This window comes from Scyliorhinus canicula, chromosome 11 (assembly GCF_902713615.1).
Source record: "Scyliorhinus canicula chromosome 11, sScyCan1.1, whole genome shotgun sequence".
NCBI lineage: Eukaryota > Metazoa > Chordata > Chondrichthyes > Carcharhiniformes > Scyliorhinidae > Scyliorhinus > Scyliorhinus canicula.
Genome location: NC_052156.1, coordinates 4,961,967 through 4,987,565, shown reverse-complemented (window position 1 = coordinate 4,987,565; position 25,599 = coordinate 4,961,967). Strand labels below are relative to the sequence as shown.

Genomic DNA, 25,599 nt, shown 5'->3' with positions numbered 1-25,599 from the left:
TAGAATATTTGGGACATGATATGAAAGAGGCTTTTGGCAGGTAGTGAGCAAGCCAGGGGAGGTGTTGGTGTATAATGTTGGCACTGTCTCACTGCACACCAAGGTTGTAAGTTGCTTCTGATTTGATTTATTATTGTCACATGTATTAGTATACAGTGAAAAGTATTGTTTCTTGCATGTTGTACAAACAATGCATACTGTACAGAAGGAAGGAGAGATTGCAGAATATAATGTTACAGTTATAGCAAGGTGTAGAGAAAAGATCAATTTAAAAGTCTGATGGCAGTAGGGAAGAAGCTGTTCGAGTCGGTTGTTATGTGACCTCACTTTTTTTGTATCTTTTTCCTGATGGAAGGAGGTGGAAGAGTGTATGTCTGCGGTGTGTGGGGTCCTTAATTATGCTGGCTGCCTTTCTGAGGAGGTGGGAATTTTGATAGTCAATGGATGGGAGACTGGTTTGCGTGATGGACTGGGCTACATTCGTGACCTTTTGTAGTTTCCTGTGGTCTTGGGTAGAGCAGGCTCCATACCAAGCTGTGATACAACCAGAAAGAATGCTTTCTATGATGCATCTGTAGAAGTTGGTGAGGGTTGTAGCTGACATGCCAAATTTCCTCAGTCTTCTGAGAAAGTAGAATCGTTGGTGGGCTTTCTTAACTATCGTGTTGGCATGGGGGGACCAGGACAGGCTGTTGGTGATCTGTACACCTAAAAACTTGAAGCTCTCGACCCTTTCTACTTCGTTCCCATTGACGTAGACGGGGGCATGTTCTCCACTACACTTCATGAAGTCGATGACCATCTCCTTCATTTTGTTGACATTGAGGGAGAGATTATTGTCGTCGCACCAGTTCACCAGATTCTCTATTTCATTCCTATACTCTGTCTCATCATTGTTTGAAATCCGACCCACTACGGTGGTGTCATCAAACTTTAAAATCGAGTTGGAGGGGAATTTAGCCACACAGTCATGGGTGTATAAGGAGTATAGTAGGGGGCTGAGGACACGGCCTTGTGGGGCACCGGTGTTGAGGATGATTGTGGAGGAGGTGTTGTTGCCTATCTGATTGTGGCCTGTGGGTTAGAAAGTTCAGGATCCAGTCGCAGAGAGGGGCCAAGGCTACGGAGTTTGGAGATGAGTTTCGTAGGAGTGATGGTGTTGAAGGCTGAGCTGTAGTCGATAAATAGGAGTCTGACATGGGTGTCTTTGTTATCTAGGTGTTCCAGGGTAGAGTGCAGGGCCATGGAGATGGTGTCTGCTGTGGACCTGTTACTGTAGTGGGTAAACTGTAGTGGGTAAACTGTAGTGGGTAAACTGTAGTGGGTAAACTGTAGTGGGTAAACTGTAGTGGGTAAACTGTAGTGGGTAAACTGTAGTGGGTAAACTGTAGTGGGTAAACTGTAGTGGGTAAACTGTAGTGGGTAAACTGTAGTGGGTAAACTGTAGTGGGTAAACGAATCTGGGAGGCGGGAGTTGATTTGTGCCATGACTAACCTTTCGAAGCACTTCATGATGAAGGATGTCAGAGCCACTGGACGATAGTCACTAAGGCACGCTGCTTGACTTTTTTTGGTACAGGGATGATGGTTGTGGTCTTGAAGCAGATAGGGACCTCAAGATTGTTGTACAGAGGTTGAAAATGACTGAATACCCATGCCAGCTGATCTGCCTTCGAGAAGGCTGCTCTGAAGTCTGCTGTGGTAATCTCTGTTACAAGTTCATCCACGGCTTCTGGGGTGGAGGGCGTGCTCTCGCTGACCTCTTGCTGAAAGCGGGCATAGAATGTGTTGAGCTCATCAGGGTGGGGTGCATTGAAGCTGACAATTTTACATGCCTTCATCTTGTAGCCTGTTATGTCTTGCAGACCTTGCCATAGACGGCGGGGTCTGTGTGGCTAGCCTGGGACTCGAGCTTGGTCCGGTAATATCTTTTGGCATCTTTGATAGATTTCTTTAGATCATATCTGGCTTTCTTGTAGAGGTCAGGGCCGCCTGACTTGAATGCCCCAGACCTAGACTTCAGCAAGCAGTGGCTATCCCTGTTCATCCAGGGTTTCCAGTCGGGGAACACGTGGATTTGCTGCTTTGGCACACTTGTCTTCTACGCACTTACAAATGAAGTCGTTACTGTAGTGGCGTACTCGTTCAGGCTGGTCGCAGAGTTTTTAAATACTGACCAGTCCACTGACTCTAGGCAGTCCCATAGGAGATCATCCAAATCTTCAGACAACAGTGCACAACTTTCTTTGACGGATTATCCCGCTTCAGTTTTTTTCTTATAAGCAGGGAGCAGGAGCACAGCCTTGTGGTCAGATTTGCCAAAGTTGTGGGCGGGCAATAGAGTGGTAGGCATGTTTGATATTTGTGTAGCAGTGGTCCAGGATGTTTGGGCCTCTGGTGGAGCAGGTGACATGTTGGTGGTAACTTGGTCGTACACTCTTGAGCTTGGCCTGATTGAAGTCCCCAGCTACAATGAACAAGGCCTCTGGATGTTTCTTTTCAAGTCTATTTGTGGTGGTGAATATTTCGTCCAGTGAGATTTTCACATTCACATGGGGTGGGATGTAAACTGCTGTCAGGATAACAGCTGAACTCCCGTAGAAGGGGCAGCATTTTAGCGTCAGGCATTCCAGGTCTGGGGAGCATAAACTCTCCAGTTGCTACATCTAGGCACCAGGAGGTGTTGATTTAGGAGGCAGACCCCACCTCCCCTTGTCTTGCCTGAGGCCGCTGTACAGTCCATTCAGTGGATTGAGAAGCCCTCTGGTTATAGGGCACAGTCCGGTGAAGCAGGAGTGAGCCATGTCTCCGTGAAGCAGAACACACAGCAGTCCCTTCGTTCTCTTTGAAAAGTGAGTCTGGCTTTGAGTTTGTCTAACTTGTTTTCTAGAGATTGGACATTAGCTAAGAGTAAGCTAGGCAGAGGGGCTTTGGGGCTGCATTGTTTCACTCTCACCTGCACGTTTCCCACGTTTCCTGGAGTGACTGCTTTTCGAGCCTGGGAGACGGTGAGAGTATGCAGTGTTAAGGGAATAATTGTGTCCAATGAGGTTATTCACTCTGGTTGGTGTGTGGATGGAGGATTTGTTGCCTTGCTTGCGGTTCCTGCATCAGTAGGTGGGTCTGAGCGTTCCGGGGTGCTGTTGGGCTGCGGTTTGTCTTCACAGGTCGGTGGGCAGGTCCACATGAAGCATTAATGAAAAAGTGGATATAAAAGGACCTTTTGGGATTTGTAAATAGAGGCATATAATACAAAGGAAATTGCATCAGAAGCTATAAATAACTGGTTGGATACTCGTGTTTCAAATTCTGGGCACCATATTTTAAGGATATAGAGGTGATTTACTGAAGTACCAGGATTGCAATCTTTCATAAATAGCCTTCATGCTCCATAAGTTTTACTCTTTTAAAATTCTGGAAGGAGGTGAATGCCATTAGAGGTTGTAAGCTGCCAATCTTGCAGCTGCTGAGGTCAAACCTTATCTTCACTTTATGACAACCTGCAAAAGACAGCAGTGAAGGTTTAGTCCCTAAGAAGCAGGCCCATATCAATTTCCAGAAGGGCATTGACTGAGCATGATTGGAATTGTTTCTTGTGAACTAGAGACTTGTGTCAAAGTGTGCTCTCTAGGTGTTTGTGACATTAAAGGATGTCACTACACTAGAAAGAAGTGTACTGCTGATCATGGAGGTAGAGCTAGGAGGTTGGGAATGCAGGGTCTGTTTGCAGGAGCAAATGGTGATTCTGGCCCCAAGGGGTTATGAAGTACATTTAGGATTTTGCTGCTGTTACCCAATTTTAATTTGTTCATAAAAGCATTTGGCTTGTAATCTAAAATGCAAAAAGCTATTCAAGTTACGCTTGGGGAAGGCGTTGCCAACAGCAAACATGTCATCTGTACTAGTTACCAATCTGAGTTTACTGCAGTATATTAATAGACTCGGAACCTTTCCTTTTCTAATGTGTTCTGGGAAGCAGTGGTTTTGTCACTAGATTAGTAATCAGAGCAAGAGCTGGATTCCAGTCAAATGATAATTGGCCCGTTTAAAAAAAAAAAACTTATTTTTTAAAGGAAGAAAATTTGCCATCCTTGATCTGCTTCAGATCCCCACAGCAATGTGATTGACTGGTATTGGATTTGTTTATTGTCACGTATTGGCATGTGTACCGAAGTACAGTGAAAAGTATTTTTCTGCGAGCAGCTCAGCAGATCATAAGTACATGGGAAGGAAAGGAATAAAAGAAAATGCATAATAGGGCAACACAAGTGTTGGGAAGCAGTTGGGTTGCTACCTAATAAACATGAGGAATGGAGCAGAATCGACAACTGGTTAGATTGGCTGGGAGATTTTTGAAGAGTAAGGCATGGTTTCTTTCTAATATCCAATAAAATATTTGCTCCCCTCTTTATACCCATATTTCTTGTACCCAATTCTTTTTTCCCCAAAGGGGCAATTTGGCATGGCTACATCTTTTTGGGTTGTGGGGGTGAGACCCATGCATGTGCAAACTTGTGGACAGTGACCCAGGGCTGGGATTGAACCCGGGTCCTTGGCTCCACGAGGCAGCAGTGCTAACCACTGTGCCACCATGCTGCACTAGATCCATATTTCTTTGTTCCTGGTAAGGTAGTGGGGGGAAGGGGGAAAGAAAGAGAAGAAAAGACATAATGCAATAAGAGATCAAATGCTGTAAGAATGAGTTTGGTGGGCTGAGTGGCTGCCTCTCTCAATGCTCCCAGTTGACTTGTTCCATAAGAACCAGTGTTTGGAGGGTAATAGGCACTCAAATACAGCTTCATAGTGAAATTTAGTAAATCTGCTTCCTTTATGGTTTCCTTTTGTTCTCTGGTTATGTTGATTACAATTAGATTGAAATTCTGGATCTGGTTGGGCTGGTGTTCACCTACTTGACTGGAATCCAATTGCCATATCATACTAGTGTATGAAGGAACTTGCTCTAATTACAAATTCCTCCCAAGGAAGAGGTGGCTCAGTGGTTAGCACTGCTGCCTCAGTGCCACTGACCTGGACCCAATTCCCACCTTGAGTGACTGTTTGTGGAGTTTGCACTTTCTCCTGTCTTGTGGGTTTCCTCCCACAGTCCCAAAGCTGTGCAGGTTAAGTGGATTGGCTGCGCTAAATTGCCCTGAGTATCCAAAGGTTAATTAAGGTGGGGGAGTGGGCCTGGGTGGGTGCTGTTGGGTGTCAGTGCAGACTCTTGTGCTAAATGGCCTCCTTCTGCCCTAGGCTATCTTTCTAGTTGCAGAAAGTGCCTTGTGAGCACCAAGGACAATGGGGGATCAGCAACAAACATTGACCTTGCCAGAAATGCCCACAAATGTGTGAATTAAATAAATTTTTGTATTCAGTGTACCAAAAAATTTACCTAAATGCAAGCAATATTTGGAGTAAGGGCAGTGAGCTGACGGTGCAAAGAAGCAAATGGGGATTAGTGAAATATGGTTACAGGAGGACCAAGGCTGGGAGTTGAATGTCCAAGGGTACTCCTGTTCCAACGGAACAGGAGGAGGAGTTGCTTTTAATTGTTAAAGATGGCATCAAGGCTGTATTAAGAAATCGTATTGGCTGGGATGATGTGGTGTCCCAATGGTTGCCTCAGTGCTGAGGACCTGGGTTCAATCCTGCCTCTGGGTCACTCGAGTTTGCACATTCTGTGTCTGCATGGGTCTCACTCCCACAACCGAAACATGTGCATGGTTTGGTGAATTGGCAACTCTAATTGCGTCTTAATTGGGGGGGAAAAAGTAATTGGGTACTCCTAATGTTTTAATTTTGGAGCAAACCAGGGAGCAGGCTATTTTAGATTTAATATTATGTAACAACAAAGTGATAGTCTAGCACAGGGGTGTCAAACTCAAATACACCGTGGGACGAAATTTTAAAATCGGGACAAGTCGAGGGCCGGACTGGTTCAATGTATTTTTGCAAAACTTATTGAAATGAACTTATTGAACCTGGAACTAATAAAGCTTAGGTTATTGCCTATAAAAACAACATTAAATATTAAATAAATAAATTAGTTGCATTTATTTCTCATTGCTTTATCTGGAGCTTTTCCAGAGTAATTTCTAATGAAAACATTTTTCCACAGGCCAACACTTTGTGATTCACACTATACCTGAATAAACTCGGCATCAGCCATTTCATACGCCATAGGCGCTTCAATTGCTGGGGCCAGCTTTAATAGTAATTAGATATTATTGGGGCAGCATGGTGACCTAGTGGTTAGCACAACTGCCTCACGGCGCTGAGGTCCCAGGTTCGATCCTGGCTCTGGGTCACTGTCCGTGTGGAGTTTGCACGTTCTCCCCGTGTCTGCGTGGGTTTCGCCCCCACAACCCAAAAATGTGCAGAGTAGGTGGATTGGCCACGCTAAATTGCCCCTTAATTGGAAAAAATAATTGGCTAATCTAAATTTTTTTAAAAAGTAATTAGATATTATCTCGCGGGCCAAAGATAATGCCACCGCGGGCCTTGAGTTTGACATATATGGTCTAGCAGGAGTGATCACAGCATGCTAGAATTTCAAATTCCGTGAGAAGATAGTGCCATATTTGAGATTTGGTGTTGGGTAAGATAATTATGCAGGCCAGAGGAAAAAGCTGGCCCAAATGAGGGTAGGGCAGTTGAACAATGGTCAATGTTCAGGGAGTTATCTTGTATTCTAAGATGAACTATGAAAGGAAACATAAGCACTAATACCAAAAGCTTCTAAAGCTATTCTCTTCCTCTTTATATACTTTAAGTTTTGGCCCTGGAGGCTGATTCTAGTGAGGTAAAAATGGGGAACACAGATGGTGTAGGCACAAACAATATTTTGCCTGTCTTTGCAGTAGAATAAAATTTTGCAAAAACTAAATGCAAAGTAACTTGACCCTCGGGTAATAAGGAAGGTGGCAGCAGAGATGGTGATGCGTTGGTTATGATATTTCAGAATTCCCTAGATTCTGGACAGGCCCAGTGGATTGGCAACACTAATGTGACAGCCCTATTTAAGTAGGGAACTATACTGGTTAGCTTGATCTGTGGTGGGGAAGTTGCTGGAATCAATGAGGACAAAGCTCAATCCACCATGTCAGTATAGTTTTATGACTGTTAAGTCATGCTTGGCAACTTTAGGATGTAACCAGCGAGGTGAATAATGGGGAACCTATGGATGTGGTTTATCTAGACTTCCAGAAGGAGGGATATTGGGGGCATGTACTAGATTGGATTGAGGATTGGCTGGCTGACGGACAAAGCACAGGGTTGGGATAAATGGGGCCCTTCTCTGGCTGGTGAACTGTTCATACAATTATAAACAGTGCAAAAACAGTCATCCTCTCTCAGGTTCCACCTTTTCTAACCCCCTACTGTAAACTGAACTAATCCCACAGCTGAACTAATCCCCCCCCCCCCCCCCCCCTTCTGCTGATTTAAAGATCAAAGCCAAAGGCTCTGCAATCTCCTTCCTAGCTTCCCAGAGAATCCTAGGATAAATCCCATCCGGCCCAGGGGACTTATCTATTTTAACACTTTCCAGAATCGCCGCCTCCTATGTACCTCGAGCCCTTCTAGTCTAGTAGCCTGTATCTCAGTGTTCTCCTCGACAACATTTGTCTTTTTCCTGTGTGAATACTAACGAAAAATACTCATTTAGCACCTCTCCTATCTCCTTGGACTCCACGCACAACTTCCCACTACCGTCCTTGACTGGCCCTACTCTTACCCTAGTCATTCTTTTATTCCTGACATATCTATAGAAAGCTTTAGGGTTATCCTTGATCCTACCTGCCAAAGACTTCTCATGTCCTCTCCTGGCTCTTCTTGGCTCTCTTTAGATCCTTCCTAGCTAACTTGTAACTCTCAAGCGCCCTAACTGAACCATCACGTCTCATCATTACATAACCCCCCTCCTTCCTCTTGACAAGTGTTTCAACTGCTTTAGTAAACCATGGTTCCCTCACTTGACCACTTCCTCCCTGCCTGACAGGTGCATATTTATCAAGGACACGCAGTAGCTGTTCCTTGAACATGCTCCACATTTCCATTGTGCCCGTCCCCTGCAGTTCTCCTCTCCAGCCAATGTATCCTAAGTCTTGCCTCATTGCATCATAATTGCCTTTCCCCCAGATACGACTCTTGCCCTGCGGTTTATACCTATCCCTTTCCATCGCTAAAGTAAGTGTCTGTTAGTATGGTGAGAAAGCAAGTGTGCTGCTGCAGCAAGGAAGATGGCTCAGGATAGGATTGAGGTGGGTGGCTCCAGAATAGATGGTGTTTGAGTTTTATAGGGACTTCAAGTTGGAGGATGAGCATGAGTGCCCAAGGTTGGGTGAAGTGGAGAAGGTGGGGATAGAGGAAGTGGAAGGCATGAATTGGAGAAAATGCAGGTAGTGGGGCTGGATTGTTCCTGGTATGGGTTTCCTCCCACAAGTCCTGAAAAATGTGCTGTTGGGTAATTTGGACATTCTGAATTGTGTACCTGAACAGGCACCAGAGTGTGACAACTGGAGGATTTTCACAGTAACTTCATTGCAATGTTAATGTAAGTCTACTTGTGACAAAGATTATTATTGAATTAAGAGATGGGGACAAGCTGGAGCTGTTGGTGGAAATATTTAAGAAAACGATGGGGCAGACCTCCATTTTGCTGCTGCTTGGACCTGGTGGAGTGTGGGTCTGCACTGGCCCTTTGGAAAGCACACCCTGCTTAAGCCCACATACCCACCCTATCCCTGTAACCCAGTCATCCCATCTAACCTTTTTGGACACCAAGGGCAATTTAGCATGGCCAGTCCACCTAGCCTGCACATCTTTGGACTGTGGGAGGAAACCCACGCAGACAAAAACATGCAGACTCCACACAGACAGTGGCCTAAGCTGGGATCTAACCTGGGACCCTGGAGCTTTGAAGCCACTGCTACCTTGCTGCCAAGATATTTGCAACGGTGCTGTGTAAGGTTGGTTTGGGGGGGGGGGGGGGGGGGGGGGGGTGCTTTTTAAAAGAAATAAGTACCCAATTCATTTTATCCAATAAGGGGCAATTTAGTGTGCCCTGTCCACCAACCCTGCACATCTTTGGGTTGGGGGGGAGAAACGGATGCAAACACAATGTGAAGAGCTGGAATTGAACCTGGGACCTCGGTGCTGAGGCAGCAGTGCTAACCACTGCACCACCATGCAATCCACAAGAGAGGTGCTTTCCAAGGGTGATTGGGGAGGATCTGATGGGGTTCATTAAGGGCAGACATGTTGCCATCTCATGTGAGGCAGCTGCTGAATGTGGTGTTTTAGGGGAGAAGGTTGTGGTGGATGTGGAGGAATTTGATTGGGTGGAATTATTTGGTAGTGGTGGAAATTTGTGACATAGGTGCACTTGCTGCATAAATTCAGGGTATTTTTCTTTGCACTGGGGAAAAAGGCAGGGGTGCCCCACGCCCCCTTTCTCTTTGCAGTGGTGATAAACCCCTTGCTGTTGTGCTGAGGAGCTCTGTTGTGGAAGGGGGAGGGAGGGTGGGCTGTGGAGCATCAGGTGTCCTTGTATGTGGATGTTTTGTACTCGTTGGTGGGCTTAATGGGTTCAGGATGGGCTGGGGGGGGGGGGAGGGAGAAATGTCTTGAGTGACCTATATATTTTGTCTTGAGTGACCTATATATTTTGGTCTTTTATTTGGCATTACAGACTGCTGCAGGGGCAGATGTGTTTGCCTTCACCTTGATTGCTTGTAGGCAGGTCTTAATGGGGTGGAGGTCATCTCCACCCTGTGCAATGACATGACAGGGGAACCTGCTGTAGTTCTTGGTCCTGGAGAAGTTGAAATGTGCTTAAAAGGTGTGGGGAAAGAGCAAAAGAAGGGAGGCAGGACAAGTGATGGGTGCTACAAATGTTAGGTTGTTAATTTTGCATTTTGGAGAGTTGGTTACTGTTGGTGGGGGCAGGGGAAGGGTTCAACCTGACCCACAACTTTAATAGATTGTGGTATGGGGAGCACACGGCCCACTCTACAGGTGTGGTACAGCAGAAATGGAAAGTATTTTTTAAAGAAAAACAATGTTTATTCTATGAACTCAAGTTCACTTTTTTAAAACATACAGTGAACATAGCAACCATTAATTCCAATACAACCCCCAAAGAATACAACATGAAGTAATTCTTGAGCTGTCCTTTTAACATCCAGAAGACTTTAAAACAAACCTTTTCTTTTTTTTTTTAAATTTAGATTAGCCAATTATTTTTTCCAATTAAGGGGCAATTTAGCGTGGCCAATCCACCTACTCTGCACATTTTTGGGTTGTGGGGGCGAAACCCACGCAGACACGGGGAGAACGTGCAAACTCCACACGGACAGTGACCCAGAGCCGGGATCGAACCTGGGACCTCAGCGCCGTGAGGCGGTTGTGCTAACCACTAGGCCACCGTGCTGCCCAAAACAAACCTTTTCAGCAGAAGCACATCAGGTTAAAGTCACTACTAAGAGCAGTTATTAGTTTTAAATCCCCAAAGGATCGATTCTCATTCATTAGATTACAGAGGGAGACTCTAATACACCTGGCTGTGACTGCAGCTATTCAGCTCTGAAAACAAAATTTAAAACACACCCTGCAGCAAACAGCCTAAAACAAAAGTAAAAAGCTGACCCAGCCCAGCTCCACCCACTCTGACATCACTGCAGTAATAATCGGCCATTTCTTAAAGATACATGCACTACAGATACTTGTATACACTCCCATTTATAAACACCCACTCACGTGACAGTAAAATATATGGGTTTAATGGTGAATCAGAATTTGAACATCGTAATCTTCAGCTGGACCTAGTCCCCCTTCTCTCTTCCCCCTCCCCTACTATTATGACCAATTGGCTCTTTGTGGGGGCGGCACAATCAAATGGATCTGTTTTGGAAGCAGATTGTGTGCATTTCCCAGAATAAGTTTTTAATTCTTGTAATGTAGTGAGTTAACTCCTACTTGGGGCTCGTAGCATAGTGACTGGCGTCATATGCAAGTCTAACCAGGCAGGTGTAGTAAGCTCCCTTCCTTAAGAACATGGCTCATGCCAGCACTATTGCATTATAGGAAAAGGAACATTAGTAATGTCCTGTCTTAACCAATCAGCAACCCTGTGACCAATATATTTGCCATTTTTTCCAGCTTTAGAAGATGACGTCAAGGAAGAAGGTTTTGCTGAAAGTCATCATCCTGGGAGATTCAGGGTAAGGTTTATTTCTGTTACTTGTTCGGTCCATTTCCATGCAGAAGCTGAAAATTGTGATCCTGGACCAGATCCCAATGATGAAATTGTGTAAGACTAGGGGCGGCATATGGCGCAGTGGATAACACTGGGACTGCGGCGCTGCGGACCCAGGTTCGAATCCTGCCCCTGGGTCACTGTCCGTATGGAGTTTGTACATTTTCCCCATGGCTGCGTGGGTTTCACCCCCCCACAATCCCAATGTGCAGGTTAGGTAGATTGGGCATGCTAAATTGACCTGTAATTGTATAAAAACATAATTGGGTACTCTAATTTAATTTTTTTTTTAAAGAAATTATGTAACAGAGGGGCAGATACCTTTCTCAAGGAGTGATTTCATGCAAATAGAAATTAGTACATTAAAACCAACTTTATTACAAGAGTATTAAAATATCATATATTTTTATTTATTATTTATATTCTTGACATCACAAGAAAATGGCTTACAATGCTACCAATACAGTAACACAATAACCCTAACTGCTATCTTTACTTCCATTCAAACACAAGCGTCTCCGATCCCAATCCATGTTTAAATAAATTGGCATTCTCAGGGATACTTGCTGCAAGAGATGTCTTGGATACTCCAGAGATCTTGGAGTGCGAAAGAAGGAGGCCTGACTGAATGATGCAGAATCTCATGCACTCTACAAGACAATTTAGTGTGGCCAATCCACCTACCCTGCACATCTGGGTTGTGGGGAGGTGATCCCACTGATACAGGGTGAATGTGCAAACTCCACAACAGTGTCCTGGGGCTGGGATCAAACCCGGGTCCTTGGTGCTGTAGGTAGCTGTGCTAGCACCACTGCCCCATTAGAAACTCATTCTAAAGCCAGATCCTACTGTCTAATATCCTTAGTTGCTGCCAGATTAAGAAATTTGATCATTGTGCATATTTGAAGTACCATTCATTGTTGCTGGTCAATGTGACATAGCTAGTTCTACTCAGTGAACCTGACTTCTGAACAGGAACCTGATCCAAGCACCATGTCATTTTAAGGAACCTTGCCTATCATAAGGAACCTTGCCTATTGTACATCTGAAACCATGTTCTTAGTTTCAGATCAAACTTAAAATGCAGCAGACCCAATCGCCTTATGCAGGTTCTTGCATTTAAAATAAATATAATTTTAAAGTTTCTGCAGTTTATGGAAATGTAGGAGTAGTAAAGAATACAACATGTGAACCTTCCAAGTCCTGATCAAATTGCTCTGTTTTAAACACCTGCATTTCCCAGTAAAGACTGGAAAACGATTTGTGGAATCACATTTCCTGTGAACTTGTATTTTGTAGGACAAGTATAATTTCCCCTCTTTGAATTCAAAGAACAATTATAAAGGAAATGGTCCTGCAAAGAAATGCTGGATAATTGGACAGCATCACCAAGATTCCTATGTCCAATTTGTACAGTAGGCCTTTCATCCCAAGGTGTCATGAGCAATGACACTCAGCCACATAGGGCAGGTGATGTCACATTATTCCTGTCATATAACCTGCTGACTTGTTGTACAACCATGGGGCATTGTGTATCTTTGTGGAGTTGGAACAAATCGAGGAGAAATTTAGATCCTGCTGGTGGCAGAAGGGGGTAATTGGCATGAAGGGAATTTATGATCTGGAATGTGCTGCTGAACGCAAGTTTAATCGGGGAACTGAATTTGCTGTGTGGTTTGAGTGAACAGCAGAAGAGTAGGATTAATGGGATTGCTCTTGTAAGGTCAAAGAGCTGTCACAAGCCAGTAGGCTTTCCATTTCAAACACTTGACGAAATGTTGGCATTGCATATCTGAATAAACTTTCTGGCATTGTACTGATTTCATTGATTCCTGTCCAACTGGTCTTCTGTGATAGTTTAGCTTGTTCAGGTTGCTGTTTTTGTTTCCCTGCACTAAAATCAGTATTATTAATCTCCACCACCACTTTCAAATCTCTCATTTTCACAACCTTGCTTTTTGCATCAGTCAGTGTGCAGTGTTTGGCCAGACTGAAATGTTCTTTCCAGCAGTTAAGCCTAGGAATGGGCTCTGTAGCCTTTATTCTGCTGTCACCATATATCCCAGCCAGTGTTTAATCTTTGAATCTAGTTGTTGAAAGTAAATGCTAGTTCATTAATTATCTAACATCAGTCTTTACTGCAAGTTGCAATAAAACCCCTTCAGAGTTGCAAGAAAACACCTCTTCCAGAGCCATAGACCTTTACTATTTTCATTAAAACTATTGATTTCAATTTTTGGTGGTATCCAGTCATCAATGACTTTCTACGAATGGACACCAAAAGCAACATTACTCTAACTGGGTTCTGCACATTTTACTCTGCCACCTCTGTTAAACCCAAACTGCTCTGGTCACATGGATTTCAGGCTTTACCTAGTCAGTGAAATGTATTTCATCCCCTGTATCTGTTCATCATTCCTTGTCCTGAATCACCGAATATTTTCCCACATTAGATTGTCTTGCCATCCCCTTCATTGTCTATTTGATGCACTCCAATCAAGTGACCATTTTAACCCAAGCAAAATCTATTTGCCCTGCTGTCAGTTTTTTTTTACTATATTCCTGTGTAAACGAGTTAATCCATCTAATTTAAATGAGTGAATGACTTCCCTTGATTGGAATTTGTGTTGCCACAATTGGCACTACTGAACTCCCTTTCCCTGGTTACAAATGCCTTTTATATAATTTGTATAGTTTTTATTTTAACTGTGAATATTCACTGACTTTAATCTTTGATGTGGTTATTCCCTTGCTAAGCAGGCTGTGTGCGCTGTGACAAGCCTCTGCCTTTCACAGGCTGCAAGAATTAGTCAGCATTTGTCCTTCCAGCTGTGGAATCTTGGCTAGTTCTTCCCCTTTTCAGTGGAGGAGGCTATGCGGCTCCATCACATGCCATCCTTCAAGTTGGTGTTACATGCAAAGTGTGTAGTCTGGTACTGTAGAGATTGCTGGTCAACTGACAGTGGTGGGTACCAGATACTTGGTCCCACTATGTATTTTTTCACCCCAGGTGATGCTGCTGCCAAGGTTATAGTGAGTATTGTAACCAACAGAGCTACAGATTGAGCTGAAAAGCAAGATTAGGCTGGAGAACACTCGGTGCACATGGGGCTTTCTGTAAATTTTCCTTTCAAAATAAAATTGTCTTCCATTTAGCCCACTCTCTTTACACTGTGCTGCAAAGCCTCTGTTTATAGCACTTAAGCCAGAAAAATGTGGATTCAAGTCCAACTACGGGACTTTAGAACATAGAACAGTACAGCACAGAACAGGCCCTTCGGCCCTCGATGTTGTGCCGAGCCATGATCACCCTACCCAAACCCACGTATCCACCCCATACCCGTAACCCAACAACCCCCCCCCTTAACCTTACTTTTTTTTTTAGGACACTACGGGCAATTTAGCATAGCCAATCCACCTAACCCGCACATCTTTGGACTGTGGGAGGAAACCGGAGCACCCGGAGGAAACTCACGCACACACGGGGAGGACGTGCAGACTCCGCACAGACAGTGACCCAACCGGGAATCGAACCTGGGACCCTGGAGCTGTGAAGCATTTATGCTAACCACTATGCTACCGTGCATAGCACTTTAGCACTGAAAGGCTGATACTTCAGCAGTAGTGAGGGGAGTGCAACATTGGAGCTGCCATCTTTTGATTTGCCCCTAAAATGAATAAGATTCTTCTCTTTGAGCAACAGGAGTTGTGGCCAATATTTATCCATCCAGCATCATCTAAAACTAGGGGGAATAGTCTAAACTGTTGGGAAGAACTGCTTCACTCAAAGGGGTGGTAGAGGTTTTGAATTCTCTCTCAAACAGCAGCTGAAACTATAACAGTAATTTGGAGATTTTTTTCGTTAAGCGAAGTGATGTTGGGCCACAGATCAGCCTGATCTCATTGACTGACAGGACAGGCTCGAAGGGCTCAATGGCCTACTCCTGTTCTCTCATTGTTGTTTGTAGGACCATACTGTTTTCCTTGCATTACAATCAGTGATGATTGTTGTTGTTGTACCTGTAGGCCTGCAAAGGTGATCAAGTAGTGATAGAATTTCATTTTTTAAAGTTTCTGATTACTTTGTCACCTTTGATTTGGTTTGGATTTATTGTCACATATATGAAGGTACAATGAAAAGTATTCTTCTTGCAGTCCAGGCAGATCATCACATGCATAAAAAACATAGGACATACATTAATACATAGACATTGGGTGAAACAGTGTAGTGCTACTTGAGATGTGTGGAGAGATCAGTTCAGTCCACAATAGGGTCATTCAGGACTCTGGTAACAGTGGGGAATAAGCTGTTTTTGAATCTTGGTGCATGCTCTCAGACTTTGTGTCCCCTGTCTGATGTGGAAGAGAATAACCCAGTTGGGAGGGGTTTTTGATTATGCTGGCTATTTTCCCAAGGCGATGGGAGGTGTTAACTGATGGGTTTGATTATGCTGACTATTTTCCCAAGGTGGTGGGAGGTGGTAACTGATGGGTTGGCGGTGGGTTCATGAGATGGACTGTTCACGACTCTTGTTCACAACTCTAGTTCTTGTGGTCTTGGGACCAGGCTGTGATGAACCCAGATAAGATGCTTTCTATGGTGCATCTGTAAAAATTGGGCCAGTGATGCAGCTGGATAGGTTGCTTTATGTGGACATGCTGAATTTCCTGAGGAAGTATAGGTATTGTGCTTTCTTGGTTGTAGTGTCAACAAGGGTGGACCAGGATGGATTGATGTGTGCACTTGTACCTTATTCATTTTTTTCCAATAAGGGGCAGTTTAGTGTGGCCAATCCACCTACCTGCACATCTTTGGATCATGGAAGTAAAACCTACGCAAACATGGGGAGAATGTGTGCAAACTCCACAAGACCACTGACCCATGAGGCAGAAGTGTTAACCACTGCCACCATGCTGTCCTGTGTACTTGGGAATACTGTTGCTAAATGTTATTAAGTGTGCTTTACACTTAATTTGCTCTGTTTAATCACCTTGCTCTAGAGTTGCCAGGTATCTTTATGACACCACTAGGTTAAAGTGCTGATCAATAACTCCATACACCAGTTAGTAAGGTTCAAATCAAAACACATTTATTATAAACACAGTCAATCGCTACTCGTGCATAAAATACTACTCGCTAGACTATATCTAACACTAACAGGCCAATACTTAGCTTTGGAAAAGGGACCCACTAGGTCAGGGGAACAATTGGCCTCTTGTTCGATCCAGAGTCTGCAGGCTTCCAGCTGGTATGGACTAATGGTTAGGAGCGCCTATCTCGTAGCATGCGTTGACTGGACACTTGGTTGATGCAGCTGCTAGGCAAGTGTCTCCGAGTTGAGAGTCACGGTCAAGAGTTCTTTGAGAGCTGCCAAGAAGCTGTTAGGCCGGTCTCTCCTCGCTGAGTGCCAAGTGCCAAGAAGATCGAACTGAACTTGGGGACTCTATTTTTATAGTCCCCAGGGGTTTTGCGCCTTTTTGGGTGGACCCTGTACCTGGTTCCAATTGATTGGACAATGTTCCAATCAATTAATTTGATTTCCCCAATACTGGGGCTGATCGCTGGGCGGTCCCTATATGTCCGTTGGCCTTCCTTTGTCTTGGCTCCCGCTGACGCCGAGGAGTCTGGCTTGGCCTCTATTATCTTAAGTGTTTCCAATTGTTCCCGGTGATCGCTCATCAATATGTAGATTGTTGTTAGTTTCAGTGCTGTCTGGGTTTCTGCAAGTTCTAATATACAGGAGATTTTGCACCTTGCTTGTTTTCCTGCGTTTGGCCATTTCTCCCTGCATTCTTAGCGGATCTCCATTTTAAAGTTGGGAAGTGGCCAACCCAGGTGGCTACAATACTTAGGAATTTGAAGCTGTCAACCATCTCCACCTCAGCCCTGTTGATGTGGACAGGGGTGTGCATGATACTTTGCTTCCTGAAGTCAATGACCAGCTCCTTGGTTTTGCTGACATTTGAGGGAGAGATTGTTGTGCCATGCGACTACATTTTCTATCTCCCTCCTGTACTCACTCAATCCAATCCACTATGGTCATGTCTTCTATAAATGTGCAGATGGAGTTGAGTTAAATTTTGCCACAGTTTGTGTGTGTGGAGAGTATAATAGGGGGCTAAGTACTTAGCATTGTGGGGTTAGGTAATCTGATTACAAAATGAATGATTAAAAAAAAAAGTTTACCTGAAATTACACATCACACTTTTGGGACCAGAAATGTCTCCGATTTTCTGGTTTGGCTGACTCCCACAAAGTGTTGGCACTGGGTGGCTTCTGGGATGAGAAGGTGAACTAGCTGTGATCCAGTGACTCCCTGCTGCTGAGGGTGCAGGATCCTGGTGATTGTTAGACTTTTGTTCATATGGTTCATTTTGTTTTAAATGCAGTGACGTGTCGTTAAATGCCAGTTGCATGATGTGACAACTTAAAGTAACCAATTCTTTTCCAATAAGGGGTAAATTAGCATGGCCAATCTGCACCTTTTGGGTTCTGGGGGTGAGACCCACAGGAAGAATTTGCAACTCCAGGCGGTCAGTGGCAGGGCTGAGATTGAACCCATGTCCTCCGTGCCATGAGGCAGCAGTGCTAACCTCTGCCACCCCGTGACGTCTGGTAGTGGTTGAGGGAACACTGGCTCATGTGGGGTATTTGGTGGAGGATGGGTTAGCAGGGTTATCAATATGATCACTGAATTGAGGACTCCCTGTTTGATTTTGTAGCAGTCCTCATTAAAATTCAGTTTGCTGGAATAACTGAGCATTGTTTTGCTGCAGTTAAGGTGCCTGTGAATAAGTGACTGGAAAAATTGTTCCTGCATTTGCAGGCCCATTATGGGTTTCTGAGAGAAACCAAGTGGAACAAAGGCTTGATGTTTCATCAGTTGTACATAGATAGCTGCAGATTATGAAGACAGGCTGTTGCCACAGTGAACTCTGCACTTGTGGCTGTAACTGGAGCTGCAGCCTGCACATAAACAAATCTGACATCATGCTTTCATACCAGCAAAACAAGTGGTGCATAATAAAATGAACTAAATCTCTGATTACATTGCTCAAGATGGCTTGTTCCTTTCCCCAGTGCCTTCTGATCTAAATTCCAGCATAATCTCTTGCAACCTCAGTTGCAACATGATGGTAAAGTTTTTTTTTAATTTGTAGATGAAATTCAGATTGAGGCTGACATCACTTTCTAATGCCAATTGGTTGCTATAACATGAGTTGGATTGTTTTTCAGTTTGGTGGGAACAAACCTTTTCCAAAATAAATCCAGCCTCTGAAATTGTCCTTGGCTCTAATATTGGTTAAGATTTGTAGCAGCGTCGTGCTTCCTTATAGTGAGTCGTGTAGGTAAACCAGTCTATGCCAACTCTGTGCACCAGAACTGCCTGTTCTGCCCAACTGCACTCTGCCCTGTCTTGACTCTATATTGTTGGCATGCACCATCAACCCAGGTTTGATTCAGACCTTGGGTGGCTCAGTAGCATTTGCATGTTCTCCCCATGTTGGTTTCCTCCGGGTGTTCCGGTTTCCTCCTCCCGCAGTTACACTCCTCCCACAGTTACACTATGTGCAGGTAGGGTGGATTGGCTGTGTTAAATTGCCCCTTGAACAAAAAAGATTTGGGTCAATGTAGACTTGATGGACTGAATGGCCTCCTGCACTGAGGGATCTAGTTCCCTGGCCCTAACTGCCTCCTTTTTCACCATGGATGTCCAATTCCCATACCTCAATTTCCCACCAGAATGATCTAAGGGCTCTGACTTGCTGGAACAGAGGCCTGAACCATCCCCATCCACTGCCACTCCTCTGTCTGGCTGAACTGTCCTTTCACTGAACAATTCTCTTCCTCCAAACCAATGGCTTGACTTTGGGCCCCAGTTTTGAGTGTATGGGGCATGTGGAACATTTTGTTCCAGCCCCCACACTCAAATCTCTCAATACATCAATTGTTTCACTTTCACTGCATCACAGCAACTGTGGAGAGAAGGAGCTAACGTTTCAAATCTGGATGACTTTGTCAAGGCTGGAGGAGAGAATTGATGATTTATGCTGTTGTGGGGGACTGGGTAGGGGGCCAGTGCTAGGTGGAGATTGACAAGATGTCGTGGACAAAAGTAATGTAAATGGGGTGATTCCGGCTAAGAAGGATGTTGATTGAGATTAGAATGTGTGAATGGCGGTCATTCTCTCGTTCTAATCTCAATGTCAGCGGTGATCTCTTCAGAATGTGAGGAGTTGAAAACCATTGGTTGGTTTGGATCTTTAAACCCCACTCGGGCTGAATTCTCAGATTATGATTTCCCCTCTAAAACACCAATTTAAACTGAACCTTGCCCACGGAAGATGTACTTCAGCTGTCTCAGTTTCTGATGTGGTCAGCTTGACTCTCCAACACCTTGTCGCAGTAAAACAGTATCAGGGCAGCAGTTTTCATGAGGCCTTCAAGTGGTTAATGGGAGAGTGGTTAATGGAAGAGTAATCTGGGCAGTTCCCCCTCCCCAGCTCATCTTCAGCCTAGAATGTACACTAGCTGTTCTGTTTACCTGAAGAGCTCCAGCTAAGATTGAGAAAGAATGCCACCCCTTCTGGGAGAGATTCCATTCTGCTCAGCTCTGCTGTTCCAAATTAAACTCAAACTCAAACCAAATAGTCACCCAGCAGGGCATTCCAAATCCACATATCTAGGATCTACTTGGCTCCAGGATTGCAATGGAGTTGATTGGTCGCTAGTGAAGTCTGTCAAGATGTATTACTGCTGATGTCAGAGCACATCCATGCCCCAGCAAAGCCCAGGAGCAGGAATTATAACAGCCAAAAAAACAGGAATAAAGAATCCTGAGGGTTGCTTACACAGTTTTGAGGCCAACACACCGGAGGAACAGCATCTCCTATTTTTAGTTCCGCAGCTTCAACTAGTGCTAACTCACTTTATTTTCATCCATCAATCTGTTTCCCCTCTTTCCCCCCTCCCATTGCCATCTATTCCCTGTTAATTTGTCCTCTGACTCACCTGCTGCCACTAACACATTGTGATCTCTTATCAGGAAGAAGTCTTCCAACACCAGGTTAAAGTCCAACATGTTTGTTTCAAACACTAGCTTTCGGAGCACTGCTCTTTCCTCTGGTGAATGATCCACATCATCTCTTATCAGCATCCTTTACAACCATTTACGTTGCCTGTCTTTTTTGTCCGCAATACCTTTTTCCACATATCACCTGGCTCTCTACCAAGCTTTCTCCCCCCCCCCCCCCCCCCCCCCAACATTAGCTCTATCCTCTCGTCTCAGATGGTGTCTGACCTGCTGAGATTGTCCAGCGTTTTCTATTGTACCAGGATAACTGCCTGCTTCTGAGCTATGCTATGGGATCATTCTAACATCCATCAAGAGGGTCTCTGATATACCAAACAGTATTGTCTCAGTCATTACCATTCCAGTTAGAGAGGTAGAGAGTTTGTGACATGCTTCCACATGCTGCCATCTACTGGCAGTGGTAAAACATCTCATTGCTGTTGCCTGAGCCCTGTTTTTAATACAAATCCTAACACAACAGGAAGGCTTCGAAAAATTGGCATTGTAGGTGATGCAAATTGAAATCCCGGGTTCTAATATTAAAAACTGAACTACAGTGAAGGTTGGATTTTGAAGCCTAGGAGCTCACAGCTATGGTGCAAAACCTTCTAATACCTTGCTATCCATGGAGAATAGTTGTTAACCATCATTGGACTGTTAAAACATTTTAAAATCTAAATACCTTATTTTAACCAATAGATATGCCACCAAATTTCACATGAAATATTATATACAAAGCTTGACACCATAGCTTTAAACTACATGTTATGAACTTGAGACATGTAGTCTCTAATTTCTGTCAGGACCACCCAAGTTCCACAGTCCTTGGGAGAATTCTCCTTGGCCGAGGTGAAACTTTAATTTGCTGTCTCTTGACTGGGTGCCTCAATTGCTTGTTCTGATTACTTTTCAATACTTGCAAACTAACTTTGTTACTTTCTTTGCCCCAAGCTTTGAGGCAAGCCCCAAGCTTGGGGGCTGGTTTCGCACAGGGCTAAATCACTGGCTTTGAAAGCGGACCAAGGCAGGCCAGCAGCATGGTTCAATTCCCATACCAGCCTCTCCAAACAGGGACTGGAATGTGGTGACTAGGGACTTTTCACAGTAACTTCATTTGAAACCTACTTGTCACTAAGTGATTTTCATTTCATTTTGCACCACTGTAGATTCTCCCACTTAGTTTCAAATTAGGAATCTGTTCCCATGAGGTTCAAACTCTGGCCTTCCAGTCAGTGAAGTTGGCTCCGCCTGACAACTCTGGTTTTAATTTTCTTTACATAAAGCGAGGTAAACTTAACAGTGAAGGTTCTGATTCCAATGCATCCAGTCATATAGCATCTAAGGATGTACCCTAGGTAACGCTGGTGCTGACTTGTCTCTTGAAGCCTGATAAATTGAATGCCACTGGGCTAACTGGGAACCAGAGCCCTCTTACTCAAGTTTGATGCACTGTTTAATCTATACCCATAAGTTCCAGGTTGGACTGCTCTCATTTGCAAAACTTTGTTTTTTAGGGTAGGGAAAACCTCATTGATGAACCAGTATGTAAACAAAAAGTTCAGTAACCAGTACAAGGCAACAATAGGGGCAGACTTTCTGACAAAGGAGGTGATGGTGGATGATCGATTGGTGACGATGCAGGTAATCCTAAATCCAATTTACTCTTTTACGGTCTGGTCATTTTCTTGGGACTTGGGAGCTGAGCTCATTTTTCCACTAGAGTGATTTGCCAACGCTAATGGGATCCAATTGGAAAAACCTGAACTCCAAAATTCAGTTCTTGGTCTGAAGATTGGACAAATTTGAGAAACCAGCAAAATTTCTCCAAATAGCAATTTGTGAACTAGCTAGAAATAATCTGCTTCTGCAGGTAGCAAGTGTTGGTTCTGTAGAGGGCGAGACTGGGGTCACAGAAGGCGAAGGGTATTTTTCTGAATGGAAGGTTGTGACTAGTGGTGTTCCACAGGGATGTGGGCCTCTGGTGTTTGTGGTGTACATAAAAGATTTGGAGGAAAATGTAGCCGGTCTGATTTGTAAGTTCACGGATGACACCATAGTTGATGGAGTGGCAGAGTGAGGATTGTCAGAAGATACAGCAGGACATAGGTTGGAGACTTGGGCAGAGAAATGGCAAATGGAGTTTAATCTGGACAAATAAGGTAATGCATTTTGGTAGGTCTAACATAAGAGAGGAAATATACTGTAAATGGCAAAACTCTTGGGAATATAGAAAGTCAGATCTTTGAAGGTGGCAACACAAGTGGACAAAGTAGTCAAGAAAGCATATGGAATGCTTGTCTTTATTGGACGGGGCACTTAGTATAAAAGTTGGAAAGTCATACTATAGTTGCGCACAATTCTGGTTACCACACTACCAGAAGGATATGGAGGCTTTGGAGAGGATGCAGAGGACATTCATCAGGATGTTGCCTCTGGCGGGTGTTAGCTATGTGGAGAGGCTGAATAGACTTTGACTGTTTTCATAGAAAGATGGAGGTTGAGGGGTGACCTGATAGAGGTCTGCAAGATTGAGGGGCATGAATAGAATGGATGGGTAGGCACTTTTCCTAGGGTGGAGGGGTCAGTCACCAGGGGGCATAGGTTTAAGGTCCGTGGGGCAAAGTTGAGATGTGCGGGGCAGGTTTTTTTATTTTTTATATACACAGTGCCTGGAACATGTTGCAAAGGTTGTGGAAGCAGATACATAATGGTGTTCAAAAGGCATCTTGACAAACATGTGGATAGGATGGTATAGAGGGACATGGCACAAGGACCTGGAATATGTTGCGAGGGGAAGTTGTGGAAGTGGATACATAACAGCGTTCAAAAGGCATCTTGACAAATACATAGGATGGGTATAGAGAGACATGGTGCAAGGAAGTGTTAAGGTTCTGGTGAAAGTTGGCATCATGACTGGTACAGGCTTGGATGGCCAAAGGGCCTGTTCCAGTGCTGTATTTGTAAACCAGAATGTCCCACAAGTCTTCAAAGCATCCTAAGCGTACATTGAAAATGAAGGAAAAGGGAAGGATGAGCTTGGAATTATGTGATCTCTAGGGAAAAGGTGCTGGGGGCTTGGAGCAGCTGAGATCACTAGACGGCACCTGTATCCTAAGGTCTTAAGTAGCTGTGGAGATCATGGGTACATTGGTTGTAATCTTGCAAAAAGTTGGCCTTTGGGAAAGATCCCAGCAAATTGGAAAGCTGCAAATGTAACTATTCAAGAAGGGAAGACTAAGCCAGAAACTACAGGCCAATTGGTGTAATATCTGTCATGGGAATATGTTGCAATCAGAACCATGCTGACTCTGTTTGCGTGAATGGGAAATAAATCAGCAAGGATGTAATAAGCCATGAATAAGGGGAACCTGATGTGTATTTGATAAGGTGCTTCATTGCTCAAGGTAAGAGCTCAATGGGGGTAACATAGCATTGGGTAGAGGGTTTCTTGTAGTGAGGATCAGTGGGTAATTTTCAGGTTGGCAAACTAACCAGTGGACTGCGTCGCTCCTCAATACTTGCAAACTAATCTTGTTACTTTCTTTGCCCCAAGCTTGGGGGCTGGTTTAGCACAGGGCTAAATCACTGGCTTTGAAAGCAGACCAAACTATTTACAATCTCTATGGACTTGGATGAAAGGACTTAAGTGATGGTAGCTAAGGTGGGTAGGTAGGAACAGGTTGTCATTGGGCAGATGGGAAGAGAATGCTTTATTCCATTCCCCTGTGGAATGTAAAAGGTAGGCAAGAGTTAGTACAGTCTTTGGATGCAATTTCATTGGTAGCAGTTCAGAAGGTTCACTAAACTGATTGCTTGGACAAAGGGTTTTGAGGCAAGATTGGGTGGCTTGGACCTATACATAGAATCAAGGAGAATGGAGTGATCTTGTTGTGTGAGCCAGACTGGGTGAATACTGAAAGGATGTTTGCCCCTTAAGGGGAGGAGGGAGAGAGAAGAGAAGAAGGGGGGTGGTGGGAGGAGTCTAGACCACAAGGGTGAACAGATTTTTTTAAAAGGTGCAGGTGAGAAGGATATTTTTTTTTGTTGATTTGAATTTTCATCTGAGCAGGTGAGGCTAGGTCACTTTTTTAATATTAAAGGCTTAAGTTTGAGAGCAAACAGGAAAGTGAAGACCTCATCAACTCTATTGCATGACAGGGCAGCACAGTGGGTTAGCCCTGCGGCCTCACGGCGCCGAGGTCCCAGGTTTGATCCCGGCTCTGGGTCACTGTCCATGTGGAGTTTGCACATTCTCCTCGCGTCTGCGTGGGTTTCACCCCCACAACCCAAAGGTGTGCAAGGTAGGTGGATTGGCCACGCTAAATTGCCCCTTAATTGGAAGAAAAAAATTAATTGGGTACTTAAATTTATAAAAAATCTCTATTGAATGATGTTGTAAGCTTGAGGGGCTACTATTATGATATGCACAATCCTTTTTCTAGGGTTTTGAAATTGTGCAACCTAAACTGGTTACAAATTTGATAGAATAGTGCTAAATGGATGTTTTCCAATGCTCCTGGGTTTATGTAACTTCAGACAGTTCGGAGTCACAGCAGCTGGCAGGCATGCATTGAGCAATGGGGTTTACAGTTAAATCTCCATCTGTTTAAAAGGGCATTTGGCTTTAGGGCCTCTATATCCATTCTTGCCCCATTTGGGTACCCCTGCTGCTTGATAGGTTTTGTGACTAGTAGCTTAAGCTATTACTGACAACTTATCCTGAGGTTTTACTGGACATTGCATGAATCCAATCTTTGAAATAGTTGAGCTCAAACTTCAACCCAAATGTTGGTACCTTGAATTTTAAAATATAGCTTAATTCTCATCAACTGAAATGCATTAAAGATCAAAGACCTACCTAATTCTGTTTTGGAAATATAAGTACATCACACATTGTAGGTGCAGTGTAGCTAGGTTCTCCATGTGTGTTGTGGCTTTTCAACTTTGTTTCTTGTCTTCAGATTTGGGATACAGCAGGGCAAGAGCGGTTTCAGTCGTTGGGAGTGGCATTCTACAGAGGAGCTGACTGCTGTGTGCTGGTCTTTGATGTAACGGCTCCCAACACGTTCAAAACACTAGATAGCTGGAGGGATGAGTTTCTTATTCAAGCTAGCCCACGAGATCCAGAAAACTTCCCATTTGTTGTCCTTGGGAACAAGATCGATTTGGAAAACAGACAAGTATGTATAATTACAATATAATCACATGCTTAACCTTTCCACCCTTGCCTGTGGCCCCCATGCTATATGATAACCTGGTTACTGCCACCTT

General features: G+C 44.2%; 1 protein-coding gene across 4 annotated transcripts in view; it reads left to right on the top strand.

Annotated features, from left to right (window-relative positions):
* rab7a (RAB7a, member RAS oncogene family) overlaps window positions 1-25,599 on the top strand; it is a 43,332-nt gene that overhangs the window by 14,513 nt on the left and 3,220 nt on the right. For 3 of the 4 annotated variants that reach the window (XM_038812137.1, XM_038812136.1, XM_038812138.1), the window contains exons 2-4: window positions 11,158-11,219; window positions 21,843-21,969; window positions 25,290-25,508. In XM_038812137.1, coding sequence (XP_038668065.1) covers window positions 11,167-11,219; window positions 21,843-21,969; window positions 25,290-25,508 — 399 coding nt within the window. In that variant the 5' untranslated portion in view covers window positions 11,158-11,166. Of the gene's footprint in view, window positions 1-11,154; window positions 11,220-21,842; window positions 21,970-25,289; window positions 25,509-25,599 lie in introns of those variants that run through there. The other variant, XM_038812139.1, reaches the window with a different exon arrangement.